The 23,926-nt window shown below is 41.5% G+C and overlaps 1 protein-coding gene and 1 pseudogene across 1 annotated transcript in view; both read right to left on the bottom strand.

Annotated features, from left to right (window-relative positions):
* The window catches only part of GRHL2 (grainyhead like transcription factor 2), a 114,206-nt gene that overhangs the window by 27,931 nt on the left and 62,349 nt on the right, over nt 1-23,926 (bottom strand). Inside the window, exons 9-12 of the mRNA XM_029923776.1 lie at nt 14,546-14,704; nt 6,725-6,812; nt 6,114-6,253; nt 1,038-1,069 (exon numbers count right to left, since the gene is read on the bottom strand). Coding sequence (XP_029779636.1) covers nt 1,038-1,069; nt 6,114-6,253; nt 6,725-6,812; nt 14,546-14,704 — 419 coding nt within the window. The remainder of the gene's footprint in view (nt 1-1,037; nt 1,070-6,113; nt 6,254-6,724; nt 6,813-14,545; nt 14,705-23,926) is intronic.
* LOC115279235 lies at nt 11,702-13,021 on the bottom strand (annotated as a pseudogene).

Genomic DNA, 23,926 nt, shown 5'->3' with positions numbered 1-23,926 from the left:
TTATCTAGTGAGAACTACAGCCAATGGGTAGAAGTCAAAAGACGGTAGACATCAGTTCAATAGACAGACTAACTTTCTGAGAGCTGCAAGTGCCCAATGGTGTCATGAGCTACCTGACATACAGTAAGAGTATTCGAGAAGAAGCAGGCTGACCACCTATCAAAAATGTGGCATGCTGAGGGCACCTGGGTGGCTCAGCAAGTTAAGCATCTGACTTCGGCTCAGGTCATGATCTCACAGCTTGAGAGTTCGAGCCCCGTGTCGGGCTCTATTCTGGCAGCTCGGAGCCTGGAACCTGGAGCCTGTTCCAGACACAGTCTCCCTCTCTCTCTCCCCCTCCCCTGTTCAAGCTCTGTCTCTCTCTCTCTCAAAAATAATAAACCTTAAAAAATTTTTTTAATGTGGTGTACTATGTTACACTGCCTAGAAGAAAGGGTCAGCTAAGTGACCTTGAAGTTTCCTTTTTGTCTCAAAAATTCTAGAGTCTATAAAATGAGTAAATGCATAGAAAGAATTATGCAGAGATTTGATGAGCAAGACAGCTGGGAGCCTTAGTTACCCCGGATAAACCCTCTCTTACCTACAATCCCCGGGACAGCGACTACATCCTCTGCTGCCCTAGCTTCATTCACACCAGCCTCCCCACTAGCCCACTAGGCCCACTTCCCAGAGTGAGAGCTTCAAGAGGTACATGTGGGAACCCCAGTACTCAGTAGGGCAGGCTGTCTCCAGCTCCCATCTCAAGCTCACCTTGATCTTGTGTTGGGGCAAAAGATTTCAGGAACTGGATTACTGGTGCAAAGGTGGAATCAAAGAGATGTGCCACTTAGAAGAATAGCTGGCTATTCAAAGGCAGGTCATAGGAAGGAGAGAGATAAAGAAAGGCTTAGAAGGAGAACAGCATTTCCCAGCCTTCCTCTCCGTGCCCAGGGTCAAGCCTTTCTCAGCGCTGAGCCCAGGTTACCCTGTGCTCCAAGAGCCGTTTCTACTGACGTGAACTGACTTCGGGTGCAAAGTGAAAGAACTGAGTGTCTTACCCCTCTCGTTCATCATCCGTGTTGTAATACACCTGTGAAACAAAACAACAGGCAAACTGTAGGTCAGACACAAGACATGGAAATCTATTACGTGATGCACAGACTTTGCTAGGCTCTTACACTGTCCTTAAAGAAGACAAAAGACAAATCTGTTTAATGATGCTGTGTGTGTGTGTGTGTGTGTGTGTGTGTGTGTGTCCTTAAGCAAATATAAATTTTACCTCATATTCTCCTTAGGATTAATTCTTAGACTTTAAGGAAGTAAAATTAGAAACCTAATTATTTCTCACTCAAGACATTCTGAGATTACCTACAGCACTAAGCCAAATCTTGCTTTTGACATTAAAGAAATATTTTGGCAGGATCTAATACTGTAGCAGGATCTCCGGAGCAAGGCCTATGAAAAACCAATCCCATTGGGTCCACAGGTGAGCTGCCTACAGATACTGCGCTCTGGCGAATAGAGGGGAGCAAGAGGGCCCCACGGCAGTGCAGCGGTAACATCACCGGGGCCCCCTCGGGCTCCCCGATAGGGCCTGGGTTATTCCTGCACCCCACAACTACAGCCATTTAGCAGCCAACCATCTTCGGGCTGGGGAAAGATCGTGCGGAGGTGCTCCCGGGAGACCTCTGGGAACAGACTTCTGTAGGTGGTCAGCACGGTGGCAGTATCAGATTTAAAGAAATTATGAAGCGTCCATATTACTTTATGAAGCTACAGAAATCCAGAGGGGATCCGGTATCTCTCTCTCAGCCCAATTATCTATGAAAATAAGTTGCAGGCCTTTCTTGGGCTTTATCTATGTGCTTCAGGACCATTTCTGTTTGGGTGAAGAACGAAAGTCACTTTTGGTTCTAGTGAGTTTTCTCACCGCCCCTCCCCCAGCTGCCTGGGAGAAAGCAGCTTCACCTGGATCTGCCACCTTCCCTAAAAGGTTCTCAAGGGCTCTCAGCAGTTCCTGGGATGCTGCCACGCCCTGACTTCGCTACATGACAAAGCTGGTTACCCACACCTCTTTGGGCATGAGTCATTGTCGTCATTAGTTATTTTTCCACTGGGAACTTTCTCCTCTTATTTTTTTTTTTTAAAGTGGACTCCATGCCCATCATTGAGCCCAACACGGGGCGCAAACTCACAACCCCGAGATCAAGACCAGAGCTGAGATCGAGAGCCATCCACTTAACCACTGAGCCACCCAGGTGTCCCTCCCCTTAACAATTTTTTATGCCTATTGTATTGCATCCCTTGTTTCTTCTTAGCAGAAAAGAGCAAAGGTAAGCTGTTTTCTTCCTCCACACCCCAAGTTTCAGAGTGGTATTGGGCATTTGTCACTGTGATGTTCTAGAAATGAGCCTGTCTGGGGCGCCTGGCTGGCGCAGTCAGTTGAGCGTCCGGCTTCAGCTCAGGTTGTGATCTTGCAGTTCGTGGGTTTGAGCCCTGCGTCAGGCTCTGAGCTGACAGCTAGCTCATGGGCCTGGAGCCTGTCTTTGGATCCTGTGTCTTACTCTCTCTCTCTGACCCTCCCCTGCTCATGCTGTCTCTCTCTGTTAAAAATAAAAAAAGCATTAAAAATTTTTTTAATTAAAAAAAAAAAGAAACGAGACTGTCTACTTAGGTGCATATGGAGTGACCCATGTAAGTGAGGGAGCCTGGGCCGTGGCACTGGCCACACAACTGGACTTTTTGGAAAAAGTTCCTCATGCTGGCCTGTTTTTTGCTAGTTTCTTTAAATGTGGCATAATGCATCTGCCTTGTCTGACTATAGACAGGGTCACGGACAGCTCTCTGCAAAGTGGATTGGTGTCCCCAGAATGAAGCATCGTAAGTGTTTTCCTGCCCTCCGGAATGGCCTCTATGACACTGTCCCTATCACTGTCCTTGAATTGTCACTTCTCTCACGCAATGACCCGCTGTTTCTTCCTTGTTGGCTGTAGGGCTTATTGCATGAATTTAATTTTTAGAGAGTGTTTCTCAAACTTTAGAGTGCATAGAATATATCTGGAGAGACTCTGTCATAAAGGCAAATTCTTGGAACCCTCTTCAGAGATTTGCATTCAAAAGCCTTGGACTAAGGACCCCGGGGTGGCTCGGTCGGTTAAGTAGCCCACTCTTGATTTCCACTCAGGTCATGATCTCACAGTTCGTGAGTCCAAGCCCCACGTCAGCCTCTGTGCTGACAGCATGGAGCCTGCTTGCGAGTCTCTCTCTCTGCCTCTCCCTCCACCCAGGCCATCTTTCACTCTCTCTCTCTCAATACAAATAAATAAACATTAAAAAAAAAAAAAAAGACATGGAATGGAACTTGGGAGCCCGAATTCGTATCAAGCACTCTTGTGGGCTGCAGGAAGCCTGTTTACAGATCATGCCGCTCTTGAGGGCACGTGGGAGGAGGGAAGTGCTCCTTGGATTCAGGTGCCTTGAGGGAGGCTGATGCCTGTAATGTTTGTATCATCCGGAAAGACGATGCCTCTGTATCACAGTTTCTCCCAAGTTCCCCTTATCACTTGCTTTTAAAGCCATTCCAGCGAAAAGCCACAGTGACTCCTTGGTGTTTAACGTGAAGAGAGGGAGACTGAAGATGTCCATAGTGCCCGCACACTGCATTCATTCCCTCATATTAGTGTCTGATAACTGTCTGATGAAGATTCCAATCCGCATATGCACCAATGACATAATGGAGGAGGAGGAGGGGACATGTGGGCTGACAGTGAACATACCCACTCCCCAGCCCATGTCCTCGGGCGACTAGGAATTGCTATGCCACAGCTGATGAGCCCTCAGCAGAGCTAGGGGTCTCACTGGCTCTGGGAGCTGGAGGGCTGCTCACTCTGCAGCTGCGCAGGGCTTTGATGGGGCTGATTTGGACTCGGCTTGTGTCTGCAGGGACTCCTGAGCTGCTCGCCATCACCTGCCTTCCTCCCCTCCCCTAGTCCCCAGTTATGGGGAAACTGGTCCATATTTTAACAGGCCACTGCTGGATCTTGTTTTGCACGGCGAAGTCAGTCTCCGCCCCCTCCACACCCACTTCTAAGGTTTTGGCACTGCCGGTTTCCCTCCTACGTCTGGACCCATCTTCCTGCTTTCTAGCTCTTCCAAGAAAAGGCGGCCTTTAAGCCCTAGCCAGCTACTGTAGGCGCTCCTGTCCTTGGGCCAAGTAAGTTGATCAACCATGGAATATTCGTGCATTGTCCCAGAGCACAGCTGACTGTGTTCCTTTGTTGCCCAAAGCTCGAGCAGGCTCCCTCACTGACCCTCTTAACTCTGACGTCACGGCCACAGGCGAAGCCCGAGGGCTCTGCAAAAGGGGCCCCAGACATAGACCTTAACTTTACCAGTAACTGGGGGCTCTGAGCTGCTTTGCAGCTCCTAAAACTCACAAACTTTAGAGGCTACATCTTCCTTCTGATTTGGTCACAGGCTAGGAACCCAGCTCAGGACGGAGGCCAGGCGGACTGACAGCCAGATTTGGTCTTTTCCTCTGAAGATTCACTGACACTTTTGTCTATTTCAGAGACGTGTTGCCAAGAGAACAAGTCAGGCCGTCAGCTTTAACGCAGAGCGGAAGCCAGAATCATGACACTAAACAGCAAGAACAATTTAACTCAATTACCCTTCTTTTGGAAAGTGTGGATACCCAGCTTCATAAAATCCCATGGGGCTCTAAGACTGTAAATATACAAATCAGCCTCTTCTTGGGAATTAAGCAAAAAATAAAATGAGGTGCTGGCGTTCCTAGCCTGAGAAATCTTAACATTCTTCCTTCCCCTTTGTGTCCTTGCTCTTAGCAAACAAGTCAACAAGAATGTTAAATTAATTTTTAGTGGAATGTACTCTAAGAAAAAACTACTAAGTATTTTGTTACCATGCATTGTCATGAATAGCAACAAAGAACCTGGGGTGTATAACTGCTTTGCGTCATACCTATAATGAAACATGTGTGTTGGGGGCGGGGCAGGGACAATAGATTCTTAAGGAGAAAGTCGAGCCAATAATGATTTCTCCTTGTAAGGTCCATTCCCCTCGGTGTCTGAACACTTAGAATGCAAGGAAAACTTGAGTGTGTCAGTGTGCTCCTATTTCTCAAAACAAATCTTCCGTCGGAGGATTTTGAGTTTGAAAGAAAACTAACCTATACAAGATTCACTAAAAGCCATTTTTTGGTGAAAGACAAATCTACCTAATGTGAGGGAAGTACTTTTTTTCTACCCAATTTTAATTTACCACATAAAATAGGTAATACTAAAAATATTAAAGAAAGAAAAAAAATCATCCATCACTTAATCCTACTCATCAAGTGTGGCAATTTTTCTTGTTCCCTTCAAGTTCAGGTACGTATCTAGAATCACAGTATAGACATAAATGGTATTTTAAATTTTTCTTGCACTGAATATTATCATAACTAGTTCTTTCATTGCTACATAATTTCCATAATTATAATTTTAGTGGCCACATAATATTTCACCAAATTGAGCTGCCACAGTGGGTTAATTATTGGGTGTTTATGTTATTTTAATTCTAGCTCTTTCATTTCACTTGTGGATATAGTGAGAAGACAGGAATTACTTTTAAAAAGGCAGGTCTCTGATCTCATTGTTTTCTTTTGGCGTGAAATGATTTACCTATTAAATGGGAACTGTTCATTTACTAGGGGAAAACTATTGATATGGTTTATTTAATGGAAAAAGTTTTCCTCTTGGGCAACTTTCTGAAGTTAGGTGCAGTTCAATTTCCCACCATTAGGTGGAGTTCTATCGCATCATGCTAACCTCATAAGCCCACAAGGACAACATACTTTTCTCAGGTTATCAGCGTCCTTTCCTTCTTCCTCTTTCAGTGCTTTGTCAACACTTCACTAATATCAGCTCACTCCTTTCTTCCCCTTATTAAGTCAGCTTCCTCTCTTGAGACATTCCTTTCCATAAAAACCCATTTTCTTACAAAGTGACTGACTTTCTGTGGAATGCATGGAGTGCGGGTGTTATTTTCAAGGTCAGCGCTGCCTGATGGGATTCTGTCTCAAGGCTCCACCAGCCCCGTGGATGAATGGCGGGTGGATATTAGCAGATAGGTCCTACCTGTCCCGTCCTCTGCAGGTTGGCAAAGTGAACGTCGGGTATGAAGAGCACGGGCTGCGAGTGCAGATCAGGCATGGTTTTGAAGTAGGTGATGTCGCTCTTCTTCTGTAAAGGTATTGCGGCCAACTTCCCATCAGAGGCTGGACATGAGAGGGTTACACGTGACTAAGACCTCTTAGCTGTGAGCGGCCCTAATCTGAGTTCGCGGTTTTCTCGTTGGAAGCTTTCCAAAAGCCAGAGATGTGAACACACTTTACCATCGCCCCCCTCTCCTACTGCCATACTAACAGAAAGAGCATGAACCTCAGGTGAGCACTCCTGAGGTGGCTGGCCCCTCTCGTGCCCTCCTGACCCTCTCAGCACCCCAGATTCCTGGCCTGGAGGAGGAAGGTGTGGGTCTCCAGGATATCACCAAGCCCCTCCGAGACATCGATCTGTGATCATGTGATCCCATCTGCTCCTCCCAGAGGAAATTCACGCAGTCTTTATGGCCAGGGAAAAGCAAGCCACATCTCACATACCCCCAGTTTTGCCCTCCACCCACTTCTTTCCACCTTGTTCCCCCGGAGGCCCTGGCCCTGCGGAGCCCACCCCTCCTCCGCAGCACTCACAGTTGTTGCACTGGGTTTGGGAGGCCTGGCCTTTCCCCTTCTTCCTGTTCTGCTTCCTCTCTTCATCTCGGATTTTCCTTTCTGCTCCCTGACAGGGAAAAACAAAGCCAGGTATGTTATCAGAGCATGCAAAAATACTGTCCGCACACAAGCCTCTAGGGTAAGAAACAAAACAAGGGTAAAGGGAGAACAGGCAGCCCCGTTTCTGTTCCTCCAGTGAGGTCAGGGCTCGGTGTGAAGGTGCAGACCGATCAATCCTCAGTCTGTAGTACATTTTGACCTCTGAGTGGTCCCACTTCTTCCAGAATTCCCCTCCTTTTTGAAATCTTGCCCATCTATACAACTTCAATTTTGAATGCACACAGAAAGACCAGACTCAGGTTCCTACCCCAGTGAGGCGGGTTAGGTAACTTTAGTGATTATAATAAAATGTCATTAAGATAGAGCGTTGGCCCATTAACATGACTCCTAGGCATAGGGAGAACATTTCCTATATAACTTCCCCTTTGCTCCTTGTCATGGAACTTTTAAAAGTCATTGCACTAGTGGAACTGTGGGAAGGGCTGAGGAAACTAAGTGTAAGATCATTTTGCCCATACAAATATGATTTTGGTTGTTTTTTTTTTAAGTTTATTATCAAATTGGTTTCCATATAACACCCAGTGCTTCTCCCCACACATGATTTTGGTTTTTGTTTTAATGTGTGCAATACGTGCTTGGAGATGGGGCTCCTCCAACCAAACAGAAAAAAAGTTTGGTCCGTTCACCTCCTTTTTGATCCTCTGCTCTTGGTAATCTGACCTTTTCACTGACTTCTCTTGCCAGATCCTACCCTACTTAACCAGTTGACCATCATCTGATAGCTCTTTCCTTCTTGGCCTTCAAGGATTCACGGATTATTATTATTATTATTATCACTCTCCTATGTCAGCTTTGTCAACTCATTTTCTTCTTCTCACACTTCCAAATATAGATGCTCCAAGAGTTGTCTTTTTCTTCCTCTCTTTCCATTCTTGTTGCAGTTTACCTGCACCCATATTTCCATGATGCTCTAAGACAGGTGCCATCTAGCTAGACACCCCCAGTCTACACTTGCCCCCTACAGTGCCCATCTACAGCACCTGCCCTGAATCATCACACACAAAAAAGACAGACTTGAAAATATAAAAATTTAATCCTTCTGTTATACAAAATAAATAAATACATACATAAATATTACATAAAGGCAAAGGGCACACTGGTGAAAATACTTGTAACAAGATATCACATAAAGTGTTGAAACCTTAATATAAATAATGATTCAAATTGAAAAACACAACTAACACAGCAATTTAAAAAAAAGACAAGAATCACGAAATAGGTACTTCACAGAAAAAGACATATAAAGCTTTGAATGAAAACATTGAGAGAAATGTTTTGTTTATTAAATTGGCTTTTTGAAAAACAAAAACAAAAACAGATTCCCAGTTCTGGCCAAAGTAAATCCACGGCACACGAGGTTTGGAGATTTGGGGTCAATGGGAGCATCATAAAGGAGATAGCATTAGAGCTAATTCTTCAAAAATGAGTAATTATAGCTACTATTCACATAGCATTTACTCATGCCAGGCGAGTTCTAAAAGCTTTACATAAATTCTATATATAGAATATAAATATAATAATTTAACCAGATTTTTAAAAAAAAAATTTATGTTTACTTATTTTTGAATGAGAGAGAGAGCAGAAGCAGGGGAGGGGCAGAGACAGAGGGAGACACCGAATCCGAAGCAGGCTCCAGGCTCCACACTGTCAGCACAGAGCCCGACGCGAGGCTCGAACTCACAAAGCATGAGACGGTCACCTGAGCGGAAGTTGGACACTTAACCAACTAGAGCCACCCAGGCACCCCCTTTAACCAGATATTTTAAATATGTTTTTATGTAAAAAAAACTTATCACTACCAAAAGGGACTAATTGGTTTATAGTGCTTCATTTTAAGTTTTGAATTGTCATTGGTAATTATACACCATGGGAATTCACATCAAGAGGGAAATGAAATATAGAAATATATCCTTTGGAAGTTTCTTCAAGATATGTTAAAGTTTTGTACAGTTTTTGTATGGGGATAATAAAATGTTAAAAGTACAGACCTCATCTTGTCGAAATTGGTGTGAAATATAAGCAAAAGTCTCCTATTATTCATTTTTTGTTAGACAAAAATGTTAAGACATTTTTCTATGTATTTGGAGTTCTGTACAATATGGTAGTGAATATAAATAAAAATGTGAAACTTTATATAAATTGCAACTCACTGAAAATACACCCCAAGGTTGGTGAAGCAGTTTTATTTCAAAACTAGTGCTTTATTTGGTACTATTACTATGAGGAAAAGGTCTGGAATTAATCTGTTTCAAGACTTAATACATGTTCAATGTCAATGTTGAAGAAATAAGGCCACCTGCTTATTATTTTACAGGTACTCTTTGATGTGACAAACCAAATAGATTAACATAAAACAAGAGTGGTCCCTCATAGAGTTTAGTCTTGCTGCCATGTCGATTTAAGAAATTTCCTGCCCAGAACGTCCAGATATTGGCATGATGAACTAGCAAGTCTGATGGTATCCAAACATTTCTAAAATCAATCTTTGACTTCACAATGACTCAGAAAACCTTAGATACACTTAATTCAGATGGAGAAAACTTCCTTGAACATGACCTTCCATGGGTTCCTTTCTTCTTTTGATTATCTGTGACCCAAAGCTCCTAAAAGACATTCTCTCCACTCTTACCAAAGTGCAAAAAGTCTAGTTCTTTTGGAACAGTATAATTTGCTACAAAGACCAAATTTATCATTTGAAAATAACTTCCCCTGTCTAAATGTTCACTTTGGAATGTCAGATTTGAAAAATACGCCTGAAGATTTCCTGATTATATTGTGATCACTTTGGCCGCTTCTTGAGAGGTGATGGCTATCTTTCTTTTATTTGACACTTAAATTGTTTCTCCTAAATTTATTTTAAGAATGTGTCCTTAACCAATCAAAAGTTGGCCAAGCTACCAAGATGCTATCTTTAGCTTTTCATCATCTTCAACAATTGTCACCTCCAAGATCTTTCCAAAACAAGAATTAATAAAGAGAAATAAAATCTTTTACAAAATAATGTGGCTTTATTTCTCAAGTTTTACAGAATACATAGTTACGGTTTACAGTAATACAATTCTTGTTTTTCAGGAAAGATAATGGAAGCAATTTAATATAGATATAACGAAAGAGGCATAGGTATTGATATAGGTAGATATACAGACAGATCCCAAATTTTTTGATGCCTAAACATATGTATTTTGAAAGAAGTATCATAATATCAAAAAACATATTAGAGGTCTTTATTTGTATCTCACAGGTGTCTTAATCATAAATCAACTGGAGAACTATAAATTGTGCAGAATTTCATCTGTTTAAGGTTCTCAACTGTGATTGGGAAACTTATGATTGTAAAATGGATTGGCTCTGAGCTCTTTTGCTTTAGAGGATAATTCAAATGAATCATCTGCATTCATGCACCCATTCGAAAAGTGGACAAATTAAACTTTTTCTCTTTTCAGTCTCTCAGGAGTATGTTTTGCCTGGCCTTTGAAATTAGAGCTGCATGTATGGCAAATGATAGCAGATTTTGTTTCTAGCTTGTTAGAAAATTTACCAGCAGGTAAGGTTAAATGCACCCTGCTTGGCATTTCTTCCTTATCCTTAAGAATAGGAGAAGTAAGCTCAAAACTACCCAGGGAAACTCTCTATATCACTAGTTTCTAGGAGTCCTAGGACACAGGTGAACAAGGATGTATCACCCTCTATTCATCCTGCATTTTTCTTTTGTTTTGAAGTTTAGTATTTATCATATCAACACTGTTGAAAAAAATAATTATATGAGCGTCCCTTCAGGCCTCTCTTTCCCACTGTCAACTCCAGCTGCAATGTAAGGGTAAATGGACCGCCCAGTGTCTCTATTCCCTCGTTCCCTCCCTTTCTCCTCGTCTCTAATCTCCCTCCTCACTTTCAAGGAGATCCCCAGAACGGAGAGTCTACAACCTCCCTTGGAATATCTGGAATACAGTGAGGGAAGTCATATTATTTAAATGCTGTCGCACTAGTACTTTAAAGATTCCCTGTTGTATATCATTTGGAGATGCTTTTTAAATGCTTAGTACGCTGAATTAGAGATAGTAACTGATTTTTTGTTCGTTTTCTTTTGTTTTTAAAGGGCTACCGTGGCTCTTTGCTGAGGCTTTGAATCATCAGCTGTCATTTTGGCTTTTTAGACATACAGTTGTTTATCAACTCAAGGAGCGCGGAGTTGGAGCCAGGCCTGGACTGGCTTCCAGCTCCTCTACGTCCTTGCTGTGTGACTTAGACGAGCTACCTGTGCTGCCCTACGGCTTTCCCGGATTTAACTGGCCCCAGCACAGGGGAGGCGACCTAATTGTCCCTGAGAACACTGTTCAAGTTTCATGACAAAAACCTCCTTATGAAGTGACTTTCTAATTATTCTCTTCTATTCTGTTCTACTCTACTTAGATGCCCCCAAAGTATTTTTAAAGTCTAATAAATTAACAATTCAGTATTGATTTCCTACATCAATTTTCCCAAGCACATGCTGGTGGGCTGTTTAATATGCATATATGTATTTATATATAGTTTATATTTTAAGTTTTTCTGATTTATTATTTTTAGCATTTGTTTTGTTCCATTGTCTTATTTTATTATTTGTTTGTTTGTTTGTTTTTGAGAAGGAGCTCCCTTTCTTGGGGGCAGAGCACTGCATGTGGCCAACAGATGAAGGCAGCCCAGTGTACTTCTTACCCATCATGCTCAAAAAGGTACGCAGGAGGTTTTGCTAAGAAACGTCAACTGGAAATGGGTTCCTCTGGGCAACTCCCCCCACCTCATCCCTCCTAGGAGCTGTGACACTCTCGACCATTTCCATGAAGGCAAATGTGGTAGCTACAGACAGAACTCCTCAGGGCTGCCGTCTTGTTTTTTATAAAGAACATTTTCTTTAGACTTTTGAAGACTTCATTTTTTACTCTCACTTTACATTCTCTCAAGGCCATCAGACCAGCTTTTGAACAGATTGCCTTGATGTCGGCCCAGAGAGGTCATCTTTAGCCATGATCAAGTCGTCCAGGGTTACATCATCGGTCAGCGTCATTCTGCTTGTGTGGATCTGAAAGATGTCCCTTTTAATCCTTTCATCACGTAGAGGAATCTCAATTTTCCTGTCAGTGTGGCCTGGTCTGATAAGTGCTGGATACAAAGTTTCTATTTGTTTTGTAGCCATGATCACTTTCACATCACCTCTTACATTAAGTCCATGCAACTGGTTCAACACTTCCAACATTGTTCACCGAATTTCTCTCTCACCACTGGAATTTGAATCAGATCCTCTTGTTACAATGGCATCAATTTCATCAATAAACATGATGGATGGTGCACATTCTTCTGCAACTCAAAACAATTCCTGAACGAGTTTGGGCCCATCACCTAGGTATTTCTGAATAAGCTCAGAGCCAACTACTCTTAAGGAAGTGGCTGAGGTTTGGTTTGCTACTGCTTCGGCTAGTAAGGTTTTACGTGTGCCAGGTCGACCATACAGAATGACCCCCTTTGGGGGCTTTATACCCATCTCTTCATAATATTAAGGATGGATGAGAGGAAGCTCCACAGATTCCTTAATTTCCTGGATTTGCTTGTCCAACCCCCCAATATCAGCATAAGTTTCCTGAGGAGCCTTTTCTACCTTCATCACTGTGACCAATGGATCTGTGTCATCCATGAGCACCCCTATGATGACATGCACCTTGTGGTTAAGCAAGACTGAGCAGCTGGTTCCAGAAGATCCTTGTCTATAGAGGAAGGAATGCTGACATAGTGCTCTGAGCCCATAAATGTATACATAATGGCATGGCTGTCATCAATGATCACTTTCAACATTCCTACCAACATTAGGGTCCCCCGCAGATCATCCATCTTTGATCTTTTCTCCTCTTGCTTTTCTTCTAAAGGCTTCATTTGTTCTTGATTTCTAATGAATTCTTCCTCCATGAGAAGATAGTCTTTAATTCTTTCTAACTTTGGTCATTTTAACTGGCACTGAATGTGAGGTGTCAGCAGTGGCAGATCGCTGGCAGCACTAGGTCCCTTTGTTTTCGTCTTCTTTTTCCCCATTCTATTTGGTACAGGAGATTTGTATTTCTTTTCCTTGTCCTTGTCATCCTTCTTGCCTCCTCCACAGCCATAACCACCACTCTGACTTTCACCCATCTTGCTTTGGCCACTGGAACCCTGTTCCATTGTTTAAGTTTTCTACCTCAAAGACTCCTATTATATGTATATTGGATCTTCTTTACCATTCTCTTATATCTATTATTTTCTTTTGCATCTTTTTTTCTTTTGATTTTTTTAAATTTTTGGTCTTTTTGGCTTGCATTTCTCTTAAGGCATCCTCTGGCACATTTATTCACTCTTGTTTTACTTCTAGTGTAGTCTTTACTTCTGAAATATTTTAATCGCTTATTTCTGAATTCTATCACAACACTTTTCAAATCACTCTATTTTCAAGACATGTAATGAAAGTTTTTTATGTGATTTATGTTGGCCTTCATGACTTCAGTTTCACCTGTTTCATGGGTAGGTCCACAGAGAAGTCAGTGTGATCTTAATTTCTTTTTATCATGAGACACTGATTGGGATTCAACTGTTTTTCTTTTCTGACGGTCATTTTTAAGTGAAATGAGTGGACCAAGATAGTTCTGCTAGCTTCACAGCTCTCATGCTCTCTCTTCAGATGTGTTCACAAAGTGATAAAAAAAAAAAAAAGTCTTATATTTCTTGACATCTGTCTACTCTATATCCTTCCTCTTCACCCTTTTTATTTGGAACTTCTCTTTCCTTTGCACCTTTTTGGGGATGAGTGGGAAGAGTCCAATTCCACTTGGATTCTACTCCCAGCAGCTTTCTCTCAGAGCAGAGTTTTGCCCTAGAATGGAACTTTAATTTATAACTTTCTGGAGTTCATAGAGCTCTGAACACTTCAACGTTCCATCCCTTTGCACCCAACAGCAATAGCAGAATCTGTACCCTCCCACCCTCGTTTCACATGCAGTCCCCAGATGGCACACTTCACTCTTTAGTGAGGACCTGGGGGCAATTTTGTAGGTTACCTGTTCTTTGGTGATCAGGTAGCCTCATTGCTTTCCCTCATGATCCTGGTATCATACAGGTCTTAAAACTGCTGTTTCCTATCCCCACTCATATTTGGGATTTGTATGACTCTCATGTCACATAATCATAGGATTTTTAAGCTTTGCTATTCTAATTGCTCTATCTCTTACGGCACGATTCAGAGTGATTAAAAAACTGTATCTCCTCCTGAGTGCATGTTTACTAATGAGCTTATTTTATAGGTGCAATTTCCATTCCAAAAAGCTCTAGATGAGACCCTATTTAACCCATAAAATGATACAGATTATACTGATATGCTGTTGGACAGGCTTATCCCCAGCAAAAACTATTAATCTATTATTTCAGTTCTCTAAGTGAATTAGACCATAGTATGGTGCAGTGTCAATCAGTCATTAAATTAGTGGTAAAAATGATTGACTAATAAAAGAATACAGTTGACTAATGACTCCATAGATATCTAACAGGAATAGATAATGACAGATTACAATTCCCAGTGTGATAAGGTAATTATTTTGACACCACCAGACAAGAGAAGGTAACAAGGGGAAAATGTCATTAAAAGTAATATGTAATAACAAAGATACCTTAACGATCTTTACTCACTTTGTCACAGAAGACCTTGATCTGGCAGTAGGCTCTATGAATGGGTTTATTGCTACGATTATTATAACTGTATGTGTCAATCTGAATCATCAAAGGAAGTCCTTTCACCCCCTTCTGGGAGGAGAAATCTGTACTCAGGCAATTCACAGTGATGAAAATCTGAGGGTAGGAGAGAAAAAGGAAAAAGTTCACAAGTCACCATGAAAAGGATCTATTAAGAAATGCATAAGCCTAAGACTTGGAATCAAAACACTACACAATCTTATAAGGACAAATGAACATTTGGATACACTGAAATAAGAACATGCTGAGCACATAAAGCATTATTATTTTATAATTTAAATATATAAAAATTATTGTTTTCCTATTAAATCTTGAAATAGACAATCTATGCCTTCCTTCAGGCATATCAGCAAAGTTTTACTTATTTTTCAAACATGCATGAATCAGACATGTAAAACACTCTCTCTTCAACATATTAAAGCTGTCACTTCTAATATTACATCACTTTCTCAAATCTCTGACTTGTGGGATTAAAACAAAACCAAAAACAAAGGCAGGGTAACATCTCCCCTTGCACGCTACTGCATTGAAATAGTTATTTGTTTACATATCTTGTTTTCCCTCTTTGACTATTATTTTGAGATTTGAGACCATTTCTTACTATTTTTGTATCAGTCGTACCTAATGTGGTGTGTGGTGGAGTGCAGGCATTCAATAAACATGTGGTGGATGTATCAATGAGTTAATCTGTAGAAAAACACCTAAGTTTTATTTCTTTTATTTTTTTAAGTTTATTTAATTTTTTTAAGCAATTTTGACACCCAAGGTGGAGATCATACGCACGACCCCGAGATCAAGAGCCGTATGCTCTACAGACTGAGCCAGCCAGGTGCTCCCTCAAAAGCCCAGAGTTTTAGTTCCGGCTCTAACATTAACCAGCTAAGAGACCTCACACAGGTTACTTATTGTCTTTGGTTTTCAATTTTCTTTTAAATCGTTTTTAAAATCCTTCCCTGAAGGACAGAATATAAATTCTTAACATATCCTAGGTTACTGAAAAAGCAAAAGAAGAGTTGGTGAAAGCAAAACATAAAATAGGAGAGAGGAAATGTAGTAAACTCACCAGGACCCTCATCTTAAAACAAGAGCCATCAAGAAATACAACATTAATAACATGAATGCAAAAAAAAAAAAAAAAAGGAAACTCCATTAAATTACTAAAGATGATAGCATTGACCAAAATAAGAACTAAAAATAATAATTTGTCTTAAATGTTGGAGAAAGAGAAGGAACAGTGTAATGCCTAAGCTTATCCTTATGTTACATAGTGGGTATGTCATCTTACAGCTGATTTCCCCTGGAATAAAGGAACAGGTGCAGCACGTATATTTATGTCATAAGTATATCAATATTAAGAAGAGGTCTCTGGGAAAACTCAAGCATTTATTTTCATTTATACCACATGTATTATTTGTATTTTATGTAAAACTTCAAATCATTCATTGTTTTAAAACTGTCTAGTTATGTATTCTGAAAACAGTTTCATCGATGCATTATGTGACCAATGTTTTATTTGGCCCCACTTAAGTTTTAATCACTCGCAAACCCTTGACCTTTCATGTCGTAGCAACATCAAAAAGAACAGCCCTGCAAAAGCAAAGAGCCGCTGGCACAAGCTGCATTTTAAAGGCCATTCAAATCTTTGATTTTACTACCAGGATTGATCTAATTCAGTTCAAGCTCTATTGCCTGTAGGTTTTAGTAATTTATACACGCAGATATCTCATTTTTAGTGCTATATCTATATAAAGATCATTTTTAAATTTTATTTCTGAGCCTCCTACTTGGTCATGAGAAACACATCAGTAAAGCACCACGTCAACAGTATGGCTAAGATGAAATGTCTTAGCTAATTACAACAACCTTGTGCACTGTGCCACAGATGCTCCCTTTTCCAGCCACCAACTGAAAGTAAGTGCCTAGATATGATCTAACCATGGATACGTTCCTTTCATTCATTCATTCTTATTATTCATTTGCTTATTCGTTCATCCTATAAACATCAACACAAGCCCACTGTGAGCCAAGCAGAACATTAGACACCAGGCACAGAGAACAAAGCCAGACCCTTGCCTCATGTAGTGGACGGTCCAAGGGGAAGACAGAGGAGTAATCCACAATTAACCAACACAGGGTGGTCAAGTACAGGGGTCATGAGAACACAGACCACAGCACTGAACCTGGAGGATATGTGTGAAACAAAGCCCGCACAGACAGTGGAATGAGACTATGGATTATAATTATTCAGGAATGGTAGAGGGAAAGGACTAAAAATTCAAATATCAAGTGATTCAGGGGAATTGAATGATAAAGATCACTGAGAAAAAATACGCCAGGCCTGTTTCTCCTCCTGAACTTTCAGGGTAAAAGGAGACAGAAAATGCTTGTGTGCTGCTCCTGGAGATCCCCTGACTGCAGAGGACATTCATGTGTGCCACAAACACCCAAATGCCGACCATGTTCCTGAGACTGTGCTAGGTGCCAGTACAGATGCACCAATTACAGTCCTGCAATCACACAAGTCAGAGGCTAGATGGGGAGAGGGAGACAACATAATGGTGCTTGAAAGACTATAATAATGTCATCAAATGCTGATCTTTAGGTCACACAAACAAATGAAAAGAATACTTTCTTGGGAACACCTGACTTCTTCTATTATTATTGTTATTGCTGACAATAGGCTTATCTTGGCCAGAATGTATAAAACACAGCTTTCTATCAGCAAATCAGTGATCACTCTGGGGAGCTATGCAGTTGTTTTTGACCTTGGATTTCATACAGAAATCTTTCTGTAGAGATTATAATATAATTCACGGGGGGTGGGAGGGAGCTCAATGCAAACTGGTTCTTTTCTCCTCCTTCATAAAACCTGCCTCATACTACAGAAGCCAAAAGAGAAAAGTGTTCTGGTGCATATTTCCTACAGTATTAGGGTTCACTCTTGGGTCTGCGAATGACCCATACATCACACCCAGTGGACCACACTCAGACAGGCAGAATGCAATGATAATTGTGGCCTTTGTCAGCTCCAAGTCACAACTAAGAGATCTGGGCTGATGGAATGCGTATATTTACAAGGACCACTTGGGTGGGACAGATCTACTGGCAATATACCACGATAAATAGACTAAATCCTCCCTGGCGGAGCTGGAACGGTCAGTCATCCAGTAGAGAAGGTCTTTAAAGGTCAAATGAGCTACAACGTACTAGATTCTACCTGAACACACCCAGACTAGGTCCTTTTAATGGGAAAGATTCTTAGTAGAAGGTCCAGTGGGCTCTCTTTGATTCATGGCATCCTGATTCTATGCAAATTAAACAGCACGAGAAACTGCCTTCTCTGCTACATTGAGTGGGCAGCTCCCAAAACTATCCCAACAGGCAGGGTAAATTTTATAATAGAGTTGGCACCACTCTCCTCTTGCCTGGCTGCCTGAACCAACAGCAAAGCACAGTTTCAGTGCCCGATGGTATCAATCATAGTCTCGCTGGGCTGCACTTAAAACCGAAATGGTTGAACTTTAACTGCAGTTGGGGGCTGGAGGGGGTGGGAAGGTAAGGAAGGGCATTAACTAAAACCCTGGCTTGAGAACTGATAAGCATTTATTTGTTTCATCTTGCAAACCCGACCATGTCCCAGCTCCACGCACAGCGGGCAAATGTGAAAGTCATTTTCTTGGAAGTTTATCTACAAAGTACTGTTTGCAAATGTGTGTTGCAGAAACTTAGGGAAAAGGTATGCTTTCTCCCCACCAAATGTTCATCCAAATGTCAAGCACAGAAAACTCTTTTTAACTCCAGTAGGAGCCTTGATTATGTAAAGAGCATATAAATGCCATGAACAATTGGGTCTGTCACCCAATAATTATGAATGTTGTATGTGTTCACATTATGTTTGCAAAATCTCAGTTATTAATAGTCTTGTGATTCTGACAGACATAATTCATTCTTTAGAAAAATACTAAGGAAATCAAGAGTATCTAGGCAGATAATAGATAGTATTTTAATTTTGTCATTAGTTCAAAAATTGATTCAGACAGAAAAACTGTTTCTAAATATACCAAGACCTTTCCATAAACAGACACGGTATCATGACAATTGACATTTCTTAATAAAATCTTTTCTTTTACATATGAATTACAATTTCCAGTCTGTAGTTCCTACAAAATACAAGTGACTTTGCTCAGAATATAAGAACTCTCAGTTGCGCACCAAGCGTATAGTAAGATTTATCAAAATAAATACAGATCAATGGGGTTTAGAATTACCACATTAACTTGATTATTAGCTCCTAAGATTTTTTTCAAGAGCTTGCTTTTAAACTAAATGGGTCTATTTTCGATTTACAAAGCAAATTGGGACTTAAGCAATCCTAATGTTCATGACTTGATGGAAAACGTTAATTTTTTTCCTCTTTAAACAATGGATTTTGCATTTTAAGATTCTTCTGATTAAAGATGAGGACAGCTACTTATTTCCTAATTTTGAGACTCTGAAGAGCTCGAAATTGCACAAGCATTGGCTTCCAGATTAGATCACCATAGCATACAACAAAAATCAGCATTTCCCCTCTAAAACACAAACAATATATAAATACATTTAGTGTGCTCTTGCCAATTTCCCCCCTCTGTTTTCCTCTTGGTTCTTGGAATCATTAAAGACCATGTGGTTAGTTTTCTTAAATATCACCATTTTTCTTCTATTTTATATGATGGTATTTGGGCACAGAGGCAATGCAAATTAAGACAGAAAAGACAGCCTACAAGTAGACAAGATGAACCTGTGAACTCTAGGTCTTCGGCATTCATTCATTCATTGCCTTCAGGCATTAATTTATCAAATATTTACCAAGTGTCTTCTGTCTGTGACTGGCATTATACTACACAGTGGGACACAAGAATGATGAGATAAAGACAGCTGGATGGGTCGGGTCTGACTTTGGCTCAGGTTGTGATCTCGTGTTTCATGGGTCTGGGCACTGCGGGCTCTGTGTTGACAGCTCAGAGCCTGGAGCCTGCTTCAGATTCTGTGCCTCTCTCTCTGCCCCTTGCTCACTCACATTCTGTCTCTCTCTCTCTCTCAAAAATAAATGAACATTTTTTAAAAAATCAGAGAATTTGTGATTTTGTTGATAATCTAAGAAATTTAGATTTTCTAACACTTCCATTTATATAGACTTTTAAGGAATTATTTAAAACCTGATAATATAATTCTGTATTTTCTCCTACAGATACTCTGGGTATGTCTGTGTATACATATATACACATTAGGTTTATTTATATGGCCTACCAAAATTTTCCATATTCTTTTAGTCCTCAACCTTTTCCATTTCAATAACATACCAAGCTTGTTCCTGGCTGACAGCCTTTGCTATGTGTTGTGCCCTTAACCTCCACACATTGCCAGTTCCTTCTCATTCAGATTTCAGTCCAATGTCAACTCTTCAAATACCTGCCTTGACCACCCCATCTAGAGTTATCTTCCTCCTCCCCTTCCCATCTCAGCCCATGACCAGAAGCAAGCTCTACCACACTCCTCTTTTCTATTTTCTTCACAGTACTTGACATTGTTTGGATTTATCTTGTTGTTTCTCTGTTTAGTGCTTAATTACCTGTCTGCTCCACAGGTTGCAAGCTCGTAAGAGGCGGCCCTTGTCTGCCTCAAGGTCATTCTCATCCTAGCGCCAGTCCCATGATAAATACTCAACAAATATTTGTCTGATGAATTAAGAGAAAATTACCTTTCTAAAAACACATTTTCCTCTTTATCCATGCTCTTGCCTTCATTAGCCAAACCTCCTAGGAGCTGAGATTGCTTTGAGTAGCTGAAGTCATCAAGATAATACAGTGGAATTAGCTACTCTGATCAGATTTATCCTCAAAATTTGTTACCTGCTTGTATAACAGCAAACAGAAGCTGAGCGCCAACTATATACACAGGATGAATATATATGTGTATGTATGTATGCATATATGTGGATGTATATATGCATATATGTGTATGTACGTATACCATGGAGGATGCTATTTATATATGATATGGGAAATAGGGGAGTGTTCCTATTCAGTACAGCTTTCCTAGTCAGTATAGTTCTATCCTCAAGAAAAAAGAGAGATGTAACAGTTTTTGCTATTGTGGAATGTAGATAATTAGATACTAAACTGACTATCCCAGACTATACATTCTGTAAGACTTGATGAAAAGGAGAGGTATCGGCAAGGTGGCCAGGGAAGATTTGGTATAGATGTCATGAGTTGGAAGACAGATAGATGCTGACTCTGAAAAGAGCAATGAGGCCAGCCTTGTGGGAGAGGAGGGTGTGAGTTGGGGAAGTTAGGATGGAGCCCAAAGGAAGGAGGTTGGTGAGGGAAGAGGCCAACCATGATGTTTATGTCACTGTGATCAAGTCATGAACACCTAATGAGGTCAAGTGTATATTATGGGGACCAAGACAGATAGAACTCTGGCCATAGTACCCAACATCTTAGTTACAAAAAGGACAAGAAGAGTGAGGGCCGAGCAAAAGCCACTAGGCTCAGAAGTAAAGAGGTCCTGTATACCTTTGAGAGGCCTGACTAATGGAGGGGAGGGCAGGAAGCTAGACTGCTGGAGTGAGACAAGACTTGGAGACAGAGAGAAGGCATCTCAGCTGGGAAGCGTGGTGGAGGAAGGAGGGATGAACGAGAACACGGGAAGCAAGGAGCAGACAGCGGGGCCATGCGTGGGTGTACTTCTAAGGTGGAGGAGGTGTTCCCACAATAAGAGGGCAAATGTAAGAGGCTGCAGAAAGGTGAAGTGTGGGACCTAAGAGCCTCAGAAGCAAGGATGAAATAGGATTGACTCAAAAGTGAAGTTCTGTAAGAAAAAAGATGGAGCTTCCTCTGAAACTGGAAGCCAAATGAGGGGAAAGCGGAGCAAGGGGGAAAAAATGTACAGGGAGTTCAAAATTAGGTACTTGGTGCAAATCCCAGCACTGTGGCCTTGGACTAATTGTTTCCCCTTTCTAAATCTCACTTGCCTCATTTTTAAATATGCACAACAATCTCTACCTCGGTAGTGTGACACTCTAAAATGAGATTATGTTTGGGGCACTTGGGTGGCTCAATCGGTTGAGCATCTAGCTCAATTTCGGCTCATGTCACGATCTCATAGTTCATGAGTTCGAGCTCCGTGTCGGACTCTGCACTGTCAGAGCAGGGACTCCCTCTCCTCCTCTCTCTCTGCTCCTACCCCGATTGCTCGCTTTCACACACACTCTTTCAAAATAAATAAATAAACATTTTTAAAAAATAAAATGAGAGTAGGTCTTAAACTACAAAGTGCTGTGAAAATCGAAGGGAGTTGACCCTCATCACCATGGTCTCTATCTTGGCAGACACCTCGTCTCCTAGTTGGTCCTGTTCTCTGACCCCAAGCCCCTCCTCACCCCGATGGCACAACCAACAAAGCCACACCCAGTGTGTCCCCCCAGCTGCTCTGCAAGGCTGTTTCTTTGTGTCCCCTCCAGTTCCCCAGTTCAAGCCCTCCTTCCTCTCTGGATTCTCTCTCAAGGCATCTTGCGATGCTATCCCCAAATGATTCAAAGGCAGGTTAGTCATGATTCATATTAATCTGAGTAAAAAGATACTGAGGTGAGCTGATTTTTAAAACAGAAAATCCATCTCTGCCCAACACTCCTAGAAGGGTGGAGTCACCAGCTTTGGCAGGGAGAGAGCAAGAGAGAAATCTCTCGGGCAGAACCTTTATTACTCTTCAGATAGCAGGTTTCTGCCATTCTGTTCTGTCCCTTGACCAGAACTTGTGAACAGCATCACGGGTGAGGAAGAATTTGGACTTTACATCACAGTGGGGTGGGCTGTTTCCTAAATAATGAGCTCCCGGTCAGGGGAAGAATTTAAATACAGACTGAAAAGATTCACTCATTCAATTTTCTGAGCATATGTGGTTATACGGATCTGCTTTGGTTCATGTTTAAGACTTAAAACTTGCTTTGAGTTTGTAATACTGTGGCACAAAATTCAAAAGGCACAAAAGAGTTAACTGTGAAAACAGCCTCCACACTGCATAGTTATCTGAACAACCAACGGTTCCTTGAGGATCTTTCATAGTTTCTTGAGTATCCTTCTAGAAATATGCCATGCAATATGCATTATTATTCTTTTTTATACAAATGGAACCACAGTAAACATACAGTTACGGATCTTGCTTTACTAAATAAATTTTGAAGATAGCTCTTTTCTCTTTTATTTAAAAAATTTTTTTGACATTTATTCATTTTTGAGAGACAGAGAGAGCACAAGCAGAGGAGTAACAGAGAGGGAGGGAGACACAGAATCTGAAGCAGGCTCCAGGCTCTCAGCTGTCAGCACAGAGCCAGATGCAGGGTTCATACCCAAAAACCATGAGATCATGACGCGAGCCAAAGTTGGACGCATAACCCAGGCGCCCTGTTCTTTTCTTTTGTAAAAAGCCATGAAATGTGGAGTAATAGCTTCTTTAACATTGGGTTGTTTCCAGTCTTCTCATCTTACAATGACGCAACATGGGTCTTTCAACATGGATTTTGTACACATGTGCACATATAAATTTCTGACCACAGGCCATGTCACTGACTACTTTTAATCTGACTTTTGTCCTCAGGATTTTACTGAAGTTGCTTTCTTGAAGGCCTCAATAGCAAATTTATAAGCAGGGGCTCTCCAATTTAGTCTGCATCCAAGAGGTCTGGCTAAAATGTGGATTACAGGGCCCTGTGCCCAGAGTTTTCAATTCAGTAGGTCTGAGGTGAGAGACCCAAGTATTTGCATTTCTCACCCAAGTTGAGACGGAGGACGCGAGCAGTGGACCAGGCGTTGAGAAACCACTGCCTGCGGCACCGACTTCACTGGCCGGTTCTCCCTTCTTCCCCCACTCCACCACCCACCTCCTTTCCTTCTTCTGTACTCTACTGACCACCCCTTCCTTGTCTGGTTCTTCTTCCAGCATGCCTACATGGGTGACTCTGCAGTCGCATCCTTGACCCTCTGCTGCGCACTGTCCAATTCTCTCCATGGCAATCTTGTCTGTTCTCATGACTTCTAACCTCCCCTCTTTACGAACAACGCTTAACTTCTCTCCTGCCCCCAATTCGCTGCTCTTCTTGTGCTTTCCACTCTGCACCTTCCACCTGACATCTCCTCTTTCCAACTGCCACCTGCTTAAATTGCAACTGACCCTTACGGCACACTCCTATGCCAAATCCTCCCAATGTCTTCCCTGATTCCACAGAAAGGTGATATCCCTACATGCTACAGTATTTAGAAGAGAAGTATAAGTGTG

The sequence above is a fragment of the Suricata suricatta genome, chromosome 15 (genome assembly GCF_006229205.1).
Source record: "Suricata suricatta isolate VVHF042 chromosome 15, meerkat_22Aug2017_6uvM2_HiC, whole genome shotgun sequence".
Lineage (NCBI taxonomy): Eukaryota > Metazoa > Chordata > Mammalia > Carnivora > Herpestidae > Suricata > Suricata suricatta.
The sequence above is the reverse complement of the archived record's forward strand: the minus strand, read 5'-3'. Positions and strand labels throughout refer to the sequence as shown.